Here is a 14,944-nt window from a genome sequence, read left to right as displayed (position 1 = left end):
ACACGGTCCCTGGTGGTTTCAAGGAAGTCAGGATTTGGATGGACAACTTTTACCCTATGTTCCTCCTGCTGGGCTTCTGTTTTTCTGACTGGTGCCTAAATACAGTATCCTGTCCAAAGTGGGCCCATAGTTATGGGTCCTGCTCTTGCAAAGGGATCAGTCAGTAATGGCCCCTTACACCCACAGGGAGTCTTGTTGACTTCCATGGGACTCCAGGTGGCAGTATGAGACCACACTTATGAATCTCTTTGGAGGTGCAGGCATGTAGTTTTGTATCCCGAGTCGGTGGGGCTCTCCATGGGGGAGTAAAACTCTGTGGTTGTAGAGTCCTTTGCAGGACTGGGGGCCATATTTTTGTATTTCATCTCCCTCCTTCTTCATCAGTTTTGATAAAATATTTCAAACAGAACAAATTAAATTATTATAAGTTTGGGGGGGGGGTGTGGCGGGAAGAAAAAACATAGAAGTCATTGATTTAGGATTTTTTTAAACCTTTTATTAATTAGTTCTGCCAGACAGATAATGGACTCTGAAATTCATTTGCTAAAAAAGTTTCAAAGTGAACGCCACACTCGCCTGACACAAAGTATGCCTCTGTGACAGCAGGTACCATCAGCTTATGGCAACAGTTGAAAATAACATTTTAATTTTGTATGCAACAATGTAAACTTCAAAAATAGTAAACTATAACTTTGTTTCCTTTTTACATAGCATGTGATCTATCACAGATAGAAATTTAATGGCGAACCTAAATCGCATAAGTAAACATCCTGGTGCTTACAAGTTTCATAAAAAGGTGTTACATTACATTTTATGTAAATATCTTACATTTCTTTTTAAAACTCCCAACTGTAGAGTAAAAGCAACTGGCAATTCACCTCGTTGGGCTCATACTATACATCACGGACTGTGTTTCTCTAGACCTGGCTGTCAGCTTCCTTGTTAATTTTATTTTAAGTAAAGTTTTCCTTTTACTCACACCAGTGTAAATTAAGAGTAACTCCACATGGGGCTAAAATCTGTGCAAGTGAGAAGAGAATCAGGTGCACAGGGCATGAACTTGCAGTCTCTGAGCCCCCTAAATTCCCAATAAAGTCTGTGACTCGTAGTGGGCACCTGTTGACTTCAACGGGAGTTTTAGGAGCACTCTGGGCCCCCCTATATTGTAAAAGAAGCTACTTGCAGAGTGACCTGGTTCTACACGGCTAAAGACTAGGATTCTGTAAAAGGCACTGTATGTCTCTTGCATGATCTTAAACGTGGAGCGGAGTCATGAGCAGTATAAGGAGGCTGGGCTCTTGACTGCTTCTCCTGTATTACTTCAGTGCAAGCCTTTTAGCACTTTAACCTCACTCTTGTCCTGGCACAAAGTGCACTCATCTTCACGGAGCAGTTTCCTAATCTCCCTCTCACTCCTGTCCCACCTTCCCAAAAAGATTTGCTTTGGGTTTTTTGAAAACTTTTAAAGTTGTGAGTATAGCTCTGGTAGAAAATAAACATATGATGTAGCATAGCATCTGCTCATTTTAAATCACAGTGTGTGATGCGTCATTCAGTTTCTAATGTTCAAAATATCTGCCCTGCTTCTCATGAAAACTGATCTTTAAAATGATATAAGCAAAGATAATTTGACTATACATTACATTCACTGAAAAAGAGGAGAGAGGTTCTTGTTCTGATTTTTTTTTAAAGTGGTACTTATAAGTGAAAGGTCTGATGTGAAAAAAGTGCAAGCAAATTGGACATGCCAAAACTTGATGCCTTAGACTGTATCATATCAAAACTGTACAGGTATGTACACTATACTGGACATATGTGCTTCGCAAGAAAAGACCCTTGAATCATAACATACAATGTTAATCACAGAGTTTCAATAAAAATAACATTAATGAGTGAAGGATGACATGGAAGGGCGAGTTCTCCTGCTTTTGCTCTGCAGTCCTGAAACAATGTCTCCGTTCCCCTCGGGGATCTCTTCCTTCTTCCGCACTTTGAGGCGGGTGAGGAGCTTCATTAACCAGACGTCCCATTCCTCAGGTAGAAGCAATAAGAGGAAGCCCAGGCCAATGATGACAATGGCAATTACACGGACACTGTTGAAGACAATTTCACTCGTGTAGTGATCAACAACTGTATGAAACATTGAACTGATATTATTAAAAGGGACACGGCGTTGGGGCAGCATCTCTCTCTCTCACACACACACACACACACTCTGCCGTGCATTGTTTGCAGAGAAGCAGCACAGGGCCGGCTTTTAATATAGGTAGGGTCTCGCTCGCTTAGAACTAGTGGACTTCTGGACATGAAACATTGGAGAACAAGCATGTTAGAGACAGACTTGTGGGGCTGGAGCTCTCCCTGTTACTTTAACCTGGACATTCAGTGAGTCCAGATTACCAAGGGCAGAGAGCAGCCAGAATTTGCTGTAAATATGGACAGGGATGCCGTCTGACACTGCACCTCTCACCCTGCATACTAGCCAGTACTGACAGGCAGCTACTTAAAAGTATAGCAAGTCCTGCTGCCTAGCCTTGCTTTACAATGACTCCTGACAGCACAGCTCAGGTGTGCCTCTTTTTCACCTCCCTAACCTGGCTCTTCTGAGTAAAAGTAAAAATAAGCAAATAAATACACTATGTTCTTAACTCAGGTTAAAACAGCAGTGAAGACGTGGCAACTCAGCTTTGAACTTGGGTTAGCAGCTTGAGTTCAACCTATAGGGGAGCCTGGGGAGGAACACAAGCTGCTATCCTGCGTGAAAAGGTGACCTGCTTTCACTGTCATTTTAACCTGAGTTAAGACCACACCTTTTCCAGTGCAGATTCATAGATATTTAGGTCAGAAGGGACCATTATGATCATCTAGTCTGACCTCCTGCACCACGCAGGCCACAGAATTTCACCCACCACTCCTGCAAAAAACATCTCACCTATGTCTGTGCTATTGAAGTCCTCAAATCGTGGTTTAAAGACTTCAAGGAGCAGAGAATCCTCCAGCAAGTGACCCGTGCCCCATGCTACAGAGGAAGGTGAAAAACCTCCAGGGCCTCTGCCAATCTGCCCTGGAGGCAAATTCCTTCCCGACCCCAAATATGGTGATCAGCTAAACCCTGAGCATATGGGCAAGATTCATCAGCCAGATACTACAGAAAATTCTTTCCTGGATAACTCAGATCCCACCCCATCTAATATCCCATCACAGGCCACTGGGCCTAGTTACCATGAATATTTAATTACCAAAACCATGTTATCCCATCATACCATCTCCTCCATAAACTTATCGAGTTTAATCTTAAAGCCAGATAGATCTTTTGCCCCCACTGCTTCCCTTGGAAGGCTGTTCCAAAACTTCACTCCTCTGATGGTTAGAAACCTTCGTCTAATTTCTAGTCTAAATTTCCTGGTGGCCAGTTTATATCCATTTGTTCTTGTGTCCACATTGGTACTGATCTTAAATAATTCCTCTCCCTCTCCGGTATTTATCCCTCTGATATATTTATAGAGAGCAATCATATCTCCCCTCAGCCTTCTTTTAGTTAGGCTAAAAAAGCCAAGCTCCCTGAGTCTCCTTTCATAAGACAAGTTTTCCATTCCTCGGATCATCCTAGTAGCCCTTCTCTGTACCTGTTCCAGTTTGAAGTCATCCTTCTTAAACAGGGGAGACCAGAACTGCACACAGTATTCCAGGTGAGGTCTCACCAGTGCCTTGTATAACGGTACTAAAACCTGCTTATCCCTACTGGAAATACCTCTCCTGATGCATCCCAAGACCGCATTAACTTTTTTCACGGCCATATCACATTGGCGGCTCATAGTTATCCTATGATCAACCAATACTCCAAGGTCCTTCTCCTCCTCTGTTACTTCTAATTGATGCGTCCCCAGCTTATAACTAAAATTCTTGTTATTAATCCCTAAATGCATGACCTTACACTTCTCACGATTAAATTTCATCCTATTACAATTACTCCAGTTTACAAGGTCATCCAGATCCTCCTGTAGGATATCCCTGTCCTTCTCTAAATTGGCAATACCTCCCAGCTTTGTATCATCTGCAAACTTTATTAGCACACTCCCACTTTTTGTGCTGAGGTCAGTAATAAAAAGATTAAATAAGATTGGTCCCAAAACCGATCCTTGAGGAACAGATGTATCCTAAGAAGCTCAAAATGTGCTGAGCTCTGGAGGGTCTTTTATCTGGATTATTCATTATAGCAAGGAGGTTAGGCTTTTACTTTCATTGTTTAAGTGTAAATAGCCTCACACTTGGATTAAATGGCAAAGGACATTGCACAAGCAGTATGTTCATTAGTTCCAAGTAAAGCTATCCGAATAGTGTTTTTTTACTTCTGGGTTGTGACTCTCAAGATGGTCACTAGCAGGTGTCTGGAGTTCACGGGAGGGGAGGTATGAACCTGACCCTATTCCCTGTATTTCCTCCACTGAGGCAGATTTGTTAGGCCTCTGGCGACCATCCTCCTCAGAGCCTGGCTGTGACCCACAATCCTTTGTACTGATTCCTGCAGTGCCTTTTGGGAAGCACCACAGGAGGAAGCACAAAAGATGCTAGGGATGCGCTGCACTGGACCAGCTGCTAGTGTGTGAATGTGCAGCCCTAGTATGACAAGATTTAGCAACCCTGGCACACGAAGATCTGCTCTGAACATGTAACAATATTTCACATGTACATAGCACCTTGCAGCAGACAATCTCAAAGTGGCATATAAAGACAGGTAAGCAATTGCTCCATTAGAGAAATGAGAAAGCTGTGGATCCCAGAGATCAAGTGACTTGCCCTAGGACACACAGTCAGTCAGTGGCTGAACTGGGAGTCGAACCCAAGGCTCTTAACTTGCAAGGCCCTCTGCTAACTGCTATATCACATTGACTTATTATGAAATGAAGTTTGCAGCACAACACATTGTAGTAAAGAGCACTTGTAATTACAATACTATAATGTTGGAGTATATTGTTTTTTCACTGGAGAGAACCACATCTTACCTTCTGAAGGCTCCACTAGAAAGCTTTTGGCCTCAAATTTTATTTCCTTTAAAAGTTACTTTTACTTGTGAGTTTTAAATGCCAAATCCTCCCATAGGTATTGCATTCCCAATCTCGCTTCAGAGTGCCTGCTGCAGAGTGGTGGTTGATATGCATTGTTTCCCCCTTCCTGAGTATCTGCAGAAAGTGCTCTTGCAGAGGACCTGGGGCAGTTCTGCTGTGCAGGAGACTGCAGGGCAGTAATGAGCAGTCACTGCATTAGCAGCTCACATCTTCTCCTCTTCTCCCCTGCACAGCTGTGCGTTGGGGAGAGGAGCTTTGGGCCTTAGCTGCCTCAAGCTATACAGAACCTGTGGTTAAAACAGATAATAGGAGAGGGGAGCTAACCATGTTTGGTGATTATAAGGCCTCATGAGTGCCGATGTCAAGCAAAGATGTGATTCCGCATCACCTTGTGAGCTGAAACATGGGGAAGAGAATAAATGTATCTGAAAGGAGCCTATGTCCCCCAAAGGCCCAGGGCCAGCTAAACAAGTGTATGTGCGAGACAGAGAGTGGGTGCATGCTCAGAGTGTGGAGCTGGAGGACAACTCTGGTGCTCCCAACCACCCTTCCCACTATGAAGAGCCAAGAGGGGAGAGGCAACGGACAGGCACATTCTGTTTCTCTTAGATTCTGAATCAGAGAAGCTGCTGGAATAGTCTCCCTTTCCTTTGGACAGGCGTGGGAGCTGGAAGTGTTTAGTTTTTCCTGTTTCCTTTTGTAACTCTAGCAGTGGAGGGGAAACCTGCTGGCAGATACATTCTCCTGCAGAAGAAAGGAGGCAGAGGCCGACAGAGGATTCCCAGTTTGGACAATTCTTCTCCCATTACGTGCTGGTGCCACTCTGCCTAATGGAAGGGAGGTTTAAAACCCCATAAATAGAGTGGATGAAATTCTCCTCTTTAAACTCCCCCCACACCCAAAGCAAACATTTGCACAGAACTTTTTGTTCATTCAAAAATTTCAATATTTTTTTAAGCCGCGAAAAATATTTTTGAGTTTTGGTAAACTATTTTGGTGAAGACTCAGAACATTTTTCATTTCTTTAGACATTTTTCACAGAAAATACCATTTTCTGACCAGCTCTCCCCTTAAACTCCCAGGCCAGGCACCAGTTTCTGTGGCTGCTCTTGCTAATCCCTTATCTCTCAGGAAAGTCTTGCCTGAGAGGGGCTATAGGTTGAAGACTTATAAAATTGTGATAAAAATTTACCAGTCCATGCCAAAATCTACTTGCCTAATCTTTACCATAATGGTTGAGGATGTTAAACACCAATGATATTTTACTTGCCCAAGACTGAACTATTACTGTTCATAGGTGCTGAAGCTAGGGGTATGGGGGATACTGCAGCACCCCCTGACTTTATGTGTTTCCATTATATCCAGGGTTTACAGTTTGGTTCAATGGTTCTCAGCACCCCCCACTATAAAAATTGTTCCAGCACCCCTGTTACTATTATACACCTCCCAGCATGACTTCTCAGAATTTCATTTTGAAATGTAATATGATTGGTCTAAGTAAGTTTAGCATTAGACACATTCCTTTGAACTGGTGAAGAACTCAATTAGATGTACATTTCTTCAGCTATTAGTTTTCATCCAATCACAAGGATGACTGACTTCAAATCAAGTTTATTTTTCAGTATCCTATCTTCTTTGGAAGGTCTGTAGTTTAAAGAACAATATTACAATATGTAATGCAGGAAAATATATATTGTTTTAGCCAGTTTGTTCTCCGCTCTGTGTGTGGATACAAAACATCATTATATTCACCTCTGATAAGCTCTTAGTTTTTAGTTCTCTTGAATGTTTAAACATTAATAGGCTTTGTACATATAGTAAAAGAAAAAGGGAAGTTAAAAATTCTTACTTGCATTGACAGGTACGCTGAGTACAATTCCAAGAGATATCAAGGTAGGATATGTAATAGCAATTCCAAAATTTAATAGAATATTGAATGCTGAAGTAAGAAAGAAAAACAACTTTCATTTTTAGCTACACCATTCTTGTGAAACCAAGCTTAGCTTATTTTACAGTACAAAGAGAGTATTTAATGGTACATTTTCCCAGACTTCAGATAACTCCCATTAGTATTTCTGGAAATTACCTGTATACAAAGGTCCCTACCCTGCAATCTGATCTGCCTGGGCAGACCCTTGAGCCTGTGGGAGGCCCACTGACTTCAACAGGACTCTGCTGACAGGGATCCGATTGCAGGATTGGGGCCATACAGATTAGAATGCGTCCCATATCACACCGTAGTGTTCAATAACACAACTACATCCCCACGAGAGTCCTCATTCCCTATGATTATCCATTCAGTCATCCCATTTTAAAATTTAATGTTGTCATCTGGGAAATCCTGGGTAAAAAAAGCATTTGTTTCCAGGCATTTTTGCGTACCAACTGCCTGTGGATGATGGCTGCACATATTGTAAATCTAACCATGATTATATTCAACCTGTTTGATAAACAGAATTTCATTTTAATAGAGAACATAGTGACTAAAATAGAGTTTTTATGACAAATAAATAGCTGTTGTGGAACCAACTTCATCCCTGGTCTCACTCTGCTGAAGTCACTAAGGATATGCCAGGGGGGAGTCTGACCCACAATGTATGTTTGGATATTCTAGAAATGACTGCTTGCATGCATATGGCACTTTTCAACTCAAAGGACACCCAAGTCCAAATTCTGCACTCTTTGCTCATATAAAACTATTGCCTTGGCTTAATAACTAAAATGCAGCCACTGCTGTAGTGGAACATGGCAGCTGTTTGAAAGCACAAAGAACTACACTATAATCTAGGACAAGAAGGGAAAAATACTATCTCCAATTGACACATTTAGCTGGCAGAATGTAATTATCCAAATTAGAATCTGGGCACGGCACCAGGGTTAATACCTCTAATTTAGCAAAGGGTGGCACGACATCTTTAATGCTCACATGTAGTCAAGGCTTTTGTTTTACAGCTCAGCCACAAACCACAATCCCTTCAGTAGCACAGTACAGCCCTGATATTAACTAAAGCAAAGAGTGCCACCTACTGAACCACCAACAGTACCGCAGTACACTGGATTGTCTTTGGAGGTTCCTATGCATTTGGGGAGTAAATCTAACTACCACTGAAGTCAATGGGAAGAGCCCCACTGACACCAGTGCTACTTGGTGAGGCCGTGGCTGAGCTCTGGTTAGCTTGGGAAAGTTGACAAGCCCACATCTTCAGACATGTGGGTATTCCATTAGAACCATGGGCATTTTGCACTTGTGTGAAGGAGAGTTTATGAGTATGCATTAGCACAAACTTTATGGGCCCGATCCTGCAAACCCTTTCTACCGAGTGCTGTAAGAGTTCTGTGGCCGTCAGTGGGACGCTGCATGGCAGTAAGCATTATTCCCAACAGTAATCACAGGATCCAGACCTACATTTGTAGCTGTGCAATGGGCCCTCCAGATGATGTCTCAAGCTTCCACTCCCATCAGGAAATGTTACGAACTTACAGCATTTACTTACTCAATAAGAGAATTGAAAATCCACAAAGGTTTCCCCAAGGAATAACATCAAAAGCACTCCAGTATTCCACTTTGGTAAAGTACAGAATGACAGGAATACAGGTGATGAAAAGGACATTGAAAACACTTAACACAGACAAGAATAAGGCGGCTTCTCCAAATTTAGCACTGCCCAGGAGAAGTTTGAACAAAACCTGCAAGAGAAAAAATAAGTGGGTTTGCTTTAACTCAGAAACATGCCTGACCAGCTGACCCTTTTCCACTCTAGCACTATATTAATGCAAGGATTGCATCTGCTGCTGCTACCACTAATGCCACGTAAACTATGTATGTGGAGGAGGCTCAGCATTTTTTATCCTGCAAAACAGGAAGGAATTACACAAGAAGTTTCTGGAGTGGCATGTGGCTTCCCCAAAATATTCCCTTAAACCTGTTTTTCTTTGTAATGTTCTCTTTAGAAAAAGTAAAAATAAAACTAAAAATGAAAGAATTGGGGAACAAATAAATGTGCATGACCTCCTTTGTCTGGCTGGCATGTTGCTTAGCTAGGCCCTGATCCTGGTTGTAATATTAACCATAACTCTCAGTCTCCTGCTTTTGATTTTTTTTTCACTCATTAGACCATTCTTATAAGGATTTTAAAGTTTGGTTCCTGATGTACATGCAGCCTTAATTCAATTGTAATGTTTCCTGCCTGTGAAAATATGTGTGTGTGTGTGTAAAGCATCTCTCACATCTTTGGGAGCTCTGTAAATATACTAAATAAATAAATAGAGCAGTAATCTTGTGCTGGAGAAAAGAGCTGCAGTGTTTTATACCTGAGATATTACATAAAGACGTGCTACTTTTTATACTCTCCCAACATGCTCACAAGCCTCCCTCTGTCGCCTCATGAATGTGCCTCAGCCCTGACCTAGTCATCGCCCTGAGGGATGTGATGACAATTCAGCTGCCATGCCCCTTCAATCCCAATCATCTTTGCTTCCAATCACCTGGCAACCAGAGTGCCAATTACACTGCATTATGGCAGTGGGTTATATGATGTAAATTTTCTTCTCTCTGCTAGGAACTCAAACCACTCCCATAGGCCACTGGAGAGTTGGCAACAGTCTTCACTCGCCTAGCATGTATGTGAACTCTCTCTAAATCCTATTGCCCACGAAAGGCCATACATCCTAATGACCAGATCTCAGTCCCCATGCCCCTTAGAATGCTATGGTAAAAGTACTAAAGAGGGTGGGGAGAGTTAAACATTTGGTTCTCTGCTTCTGGTGGTGGTGATTTGTTAAAGGGATTTAGGTCTGTGGGGAAGAAAAGGAGAAAAATATTGATTTTTAAAGCAATCTACCTATGTAACTACAGAGAGGCCCAATTTTGCTCTCAGTTTTACTTACGTAAATCTGGAGTAGCACCATTGACTTCAGTGTTTGCATTACATTTACATTAGTACATCAAACCTGACTTTGGCCCAGGATTTCCTCTATGGAATGCTAGTCGCTAAAATTCAATAACTCAATCCAAGTTTTAGTGCGTAAATCAATAGGATGTGGATATCTTACTATGTCATTTCGATTCAGTCAGAAACCTGTTTACATTTTGTAGAAAAGAAAGCCACCTGCTACATTTAAGATACAGAAAGTGATGGCTGGCTCATGATGTCAGTATTTTATCACGCTTCCCTTAACAGTGAGTATGGACCCATCCCCACCATCCCTAAAGAAATGAAAAGGTGAGTTCTGATCATTAGCAGGGACCAGCATTCACTTTTTCAGCTGAGGGGGCACTGAGCTTTGGTAACCTTATCTCAGACAGGAGGATGCTGCAGGAGCAGAAAAGGCCCAGTGAACGACAGTGGAAATGATCAGCAGTACAAAGAGGAGTGATTTGCAAACCCCTGTCTGTTTACTTTGAGAAGAGGAGTCAGAGGTGATATGCTAGAGGGATATAATGAATGGGAGAGAGAAGGCTTATTTGGTGTTCCTATTGACTTATCAGATAGCTTGTTTCCCATCATGAGCTGGGGTCAGAAAGACATTTCCTCCTCCGGAATAGCAAAGCACAAATTAGCCAAGGTGCATTGCAACTTTTGCCTTGCTCTGATGCATGCAATATATGTGGGCAAGAGTTGGAGCCTGAATGTTGCTCGATTAATTGATCCATTGTACTGTTCTAGGATAGCAAGTTCTATGTTCCTATTTCACTATGGTTTTAAACACACTGAGTTTCTTGTCTTACATCAAGCTAGTGTGTATCAAGTAAACTCTAAAGAGGTTACTGTGCTAGCAGTGCGGCTGTTGTCAGATTCTATTAGCCACCATCTCGCCTTTATTTAGTGAGTTTATTCTGCTGAGAACATACTAGTACAATACACAAAACCATGTTAGTGCCAGGAAACCATCAGAAATGGCTTCACAGTCAGAGCTGGCCAAAGCAGCTACTTTTCATACTCGTTATTCTGAGTCTGTTATGGATCAGAAGGTCTTTAATGAATCTGAATTCCAGTTGCTTCTCATTTGACACCCTCAGGGCAATCTGTCTTGTTATTTCACTGAGTAAAGACAAGGAGTGAGAATAGGGGAGACAGATAGTGAATGTGTCTGTGTAACAGAGATGGCTAAGGGGCTGCAGGGGAGGACTGGAACAACAAGCCAGTGTCAGCTGTTTGTTCTCCTATTGGTGATGGGAAAATCTGGTATGTGCATAACAAGACATTTATGTCTTCATATGCCCCTTTTATCACCAATAAACAAAAACACAAGGCAATTCTGTCTGAATTCTGTCAGACTGTTCTGTCTGAACTGACTAGGAGGGGGTGGACATTAATTTCCCGTCATTCCTGTAATTTCTGACAATAATCACACTGTACTCCTTGTTCTGAACAAAAGAGAAACTGATTAAAATCCTAGAAACAAAAGCAAATACAGACCAAAAAAGTGGCATTAGGCCTGTCACTCCTCCTTTCTGAGGGCTAAAGACAGACTGATTCAAGTTTAGTGGTTTTAAAAATGTTCCTATGGTTGTTGTTTACATTAGAGCTACAGCATCTGGCTTGATTTCCCTTTTTTTACTGGAGGACTCTTGCAATCTTTGGTGAATTTATAGTAACCTCACAGAAGGTAAAACCTGACATGAAGCTTTCCCCACCCCCAGACTGGTGACCCAATTCAGCAAAATATATAAGCTAGCACCTTAATTTTAAGCATGTGACTATTCCCACAAAAATCAATGCTTAAAGTTAGGTATATGCTATGTACATTGCTGAATCAGGGTATGAGTCAGAAGGGTACGTAGACACTTTAAAAGCCGAGAGCTTGAAAAAGCTTTTGGACAAAATTTTCAGACGTGGATAGCTAAAATTTGGCACCTAAATGAAAGGTGCCTGATTTTGAGAGGCGCAGAGCACCTTCAGCTCCCACTGAAGTGCATTGGAGCAGATGGATTATTTGGTGCGAGTCATTTCCCCCAAAAAAGTAGGCAGTTATTGCTTCTGAAATAGGGACAGATGTTGTCAACATAAATAAATATTTCTCTCCAATGTTAAACTGGTCTTTGTGCTTATAGCAGGTATCCATAAAAAGAGCATGGATGTTGCCCTGCATAAAGCTTAGGAGCGGCAGTATTTAATGGTAAGTTGGGACCCGCTCATTTTTTCGCCTGAAGAGGTTTGTGTGTATTTACCTTATAAAGAGCAGACATTGAGGCGGATCCCACAACAAGTGCTATTCCAATAACTGAATGGCTGTGGAATCCATCAGCATAGGTCATCATGACTATCCCTGCAATAGCAAGTATAGCAGCCACAATCTGGTAGGAAGCAAACAAACAAAGGAAGTGTTATTTAACAGCCCCTGGTGACTGAAATATTTAAGAGCCATTCTGAATGAGAGCTCAACATTTGTGCACCATTTACTTCAAGCCTTATTGATGAGAAAAGAGTAACCACAAACAGCAGCGTAGTCTGCTCATGTGTTAAGAGAATGTGCAAGCCCCACCAGTTGGTTGAGAAACTGCATGCAAGGAACAGTGAAGAAGAGACTGCGTCAGATCTCAGAGCAACTGGCCAGAGAGGAGGTGCTCTTCAGAGCACTGTCTCCTGATAAACCTGAAGAGGGAATTTCAGCTCTGTCATTGAGTCTTGACATCAGGTGGCCCCTGCAGCAAGTGTTTGACAATAATACATGACTTTGAATTTCCCAGTGCTTGAAGGAATGAATTAAAATCCAGCGGAGGTGTCTGGGGAAAGGGGCTTATAGAAAAAAACAGTAAAATAAAGAATACCTGAGTATTTTACAGGTCAGCCAGTGAGTTTACTCAGATGTAAAGGGGGAGATAGACTTTATGACTCAGAAGAGTGTTTACATTTTGAGTGGGATTTTCAGAAGTGCCTAAATGACCCATGAGCACATTTTCTGTTGACTTTCAGTAGCACCTGGGCTCCTAAGTCACTTGAGTGCTTTTGAAAATTCTACCCTATGAGCATAGAGTCTACATTGATTTGGGCAAAGAACTTAGCTGAGAAAATTGGTTGTGTGTTGTGTATTTAGTATTGACAGAGCTGATCAGTAGGCACAGTAGAGTGGGGAGAGCAGTATGTCTCCTGCTTCATAGACTACTCATATGGATCCCGCAGGGAAGAAAGTCAGCACGGTGTCTCAGTCATCCTGGGCATTTGAAGCAAAGCAATGGAAAGAAGTTACAATAAAAATATGACAGTCCCTGTATATCCTGGAGATTTCGTTAGTTTCACTCCTCCAAGATCTTGGTTGCATATTCTAAAAGGAGTGGGTGGAAAACAGGGAGAGACCAGCATATCATACATGTTCCATTTAGAAAGGAAAGGGAGATTTTATGTATCAGCCAGGTAAATGCTGTAATGTCACTCCTTAGAGCATCAAAGTCTGAATACTATTTTTGCCTGAGGAACTTCAGTTGTTCATTGAAGATGTTGGACTGACTGCCCTTGAGGGTAAATTTCTCTTTCTACACAATAGGCACAGCCTGGCTCATGGCACTGTAGGTCTCGCCACACTGCCCCGCCAGCACTCCTCAACACTGTTTGGAGGTGTGCCGATCTAGGGATGGAAGGATTCAGTCTCAAAGCCCATTCAATCCTATGCCTCTGCCGGCACTGCCGACAGGGAGGCCAGTTAATGCCAGTGGTGGTTTTGGTGAGAGGCACCTGTTTAAACCTCATATACAGGCTTCACATTCTTTGCTCTCTTTGTGACGTAATTAGAATAATCCATCCTATTCAAACCATAGCTAGGGGATCCCTGTAATAAGGTTATACAACTTTCAGGCAGGTAAACCCATCAGTTTTTTCCAGAGTCCAAAAATCTACAGCCTTAGAGAATATAACAGAATTTAGGCTACAAGAGAGAGCAGAAAGGCTTAAATACTAACTAATCTGACATATCACACCTGGATGGATGGAGGAAGTTTACAGACTTAGGGCCAAATTTTAGAACTCAGGTTCTAGGTTGCACCTGCAAAGGTGTACATACACAAGTAATCAAGTATGCAACCTGTTTCTATATATGGGCATGCCACTGCCTGCACAGTTACTCTTGTGTGCATGTATGTACAATTTTGCTAGTGTTTCTTTAGTGAGTTAGAGTAGTGTGAGCAGAGCAAAGAACAAAATCAGAAGAGATTGAAACATATTTGAAAATTGTATCTATTCTGTATACTGCTGGGACCTTTATTTAGCTAAAATTAATGTTCAATATTAGAAATGCTGATGAGATGGGGTTTGATCCGACAAGTGTCTGACTACAATGGAAGTTGAGAGAGCTCAGCACTTTGCAGGATTCGTAGACTCTAAAGCCAGAAGAGATCACTGTGATCATCTAGTCTGACCTGCAGAGCACAGGCCACAGAACTTCCCTCAATAATTCCTGTTTGAACTAGAGCAGATCTTTTAGAAAAACACCCAATCTTGCTTTACAAATTGCCAGTGACAGAGAATCCACCACAAAGCTTAGTAAATTGTTCTAATAGTTAATTACCATGTTAAAAATTTATGCCTTATTTCCAGTCTGAATTTGACTAGCTTCAGCTTCCAGACATTGGATCTTGTTTTACTTTTGTCTGCTAGACTGAAGAGCCCATTATCAAATATTTGTTCCCCGTGTAGATACTTACAAACGGTAATCAAGTTGCCCCTTAACCTTCTCTTTGTTAAGGTAAATACACTGATCTGCTTGAGTCTATCATTATAGCACTATGCAGGATTGAGCTCAAGTTGCATAAAGTTAAAAGATCCTAATCTTAAATTCATACAGCCTGTTTCATCCAGGAGGATACCAAAAGGATTTACAAACTAGTTAATACTGAGATGGGTCTGAGCTGCAAAGGTGAGATCTGGATCCACACATTACCAAAT

At 41.8% G+C, this 14,944-nt stretch overlaps 1 protein-coding gene across 4 annotated transcripts in view; it reads right to left on the bottom strand.

Moving 5' to 3' along the window:
- Window positions 1-516: 516 nt before the first annotated feature.
- Window positions 517-14,944, bottom strand: part of SLC35F3 (solute carrier family 35 member F3) — a 265,270-nt gene continuing 250,842 nt past the window's right edge. For 2 of the 4 annotated variants that reach the window (XM_074948852.1, XM_074948855.1), the window contains 4 exons: window positions 12,238-12,363; window positions 8,561-8,753; window positions 6,916-7,005; window positions 517-2,130 (listed from right to left, as the gene is read on the bottom strand). In XM_074948852.1, coding sequence (XP_074804953.1) covers window positions 1,886-2,130; window positions 6,916-7,005; window positions 8,561-8,753; window positions 12,238-12,363 — 654 coding nt within the window. In that variant the 3' untranslated portion in view covers window positions 517-1,885. Of the gene's footprint in view, window positions 2,131-5,755; window positions 5,894-6,915; window positions 7,006-8,560; window positions 8,754-12,237; window positions 12,364-14,944 lie in introns of those variants that run through there. The other 2 variants (XM_074948856.1, XM_074948853.1) reach the window with 2 other exon arrangements.

This window comes from Natator depressus, chromosome 3 (assembly GCF_965152275.1).
Source record: "Natator depressus isolate rNatDep1 chromosome 3, rNatDep2.hap1, whole genome shotgun sequence".
NCBI classification, from domain to species: Eukaryota; Metazoa; Chordata; order Testudines; family Cheloniidae; genus Natator; species Natator depressus.
This window is presented reverse-complemented; position numbering and strand designations above follow the sequence as displayed.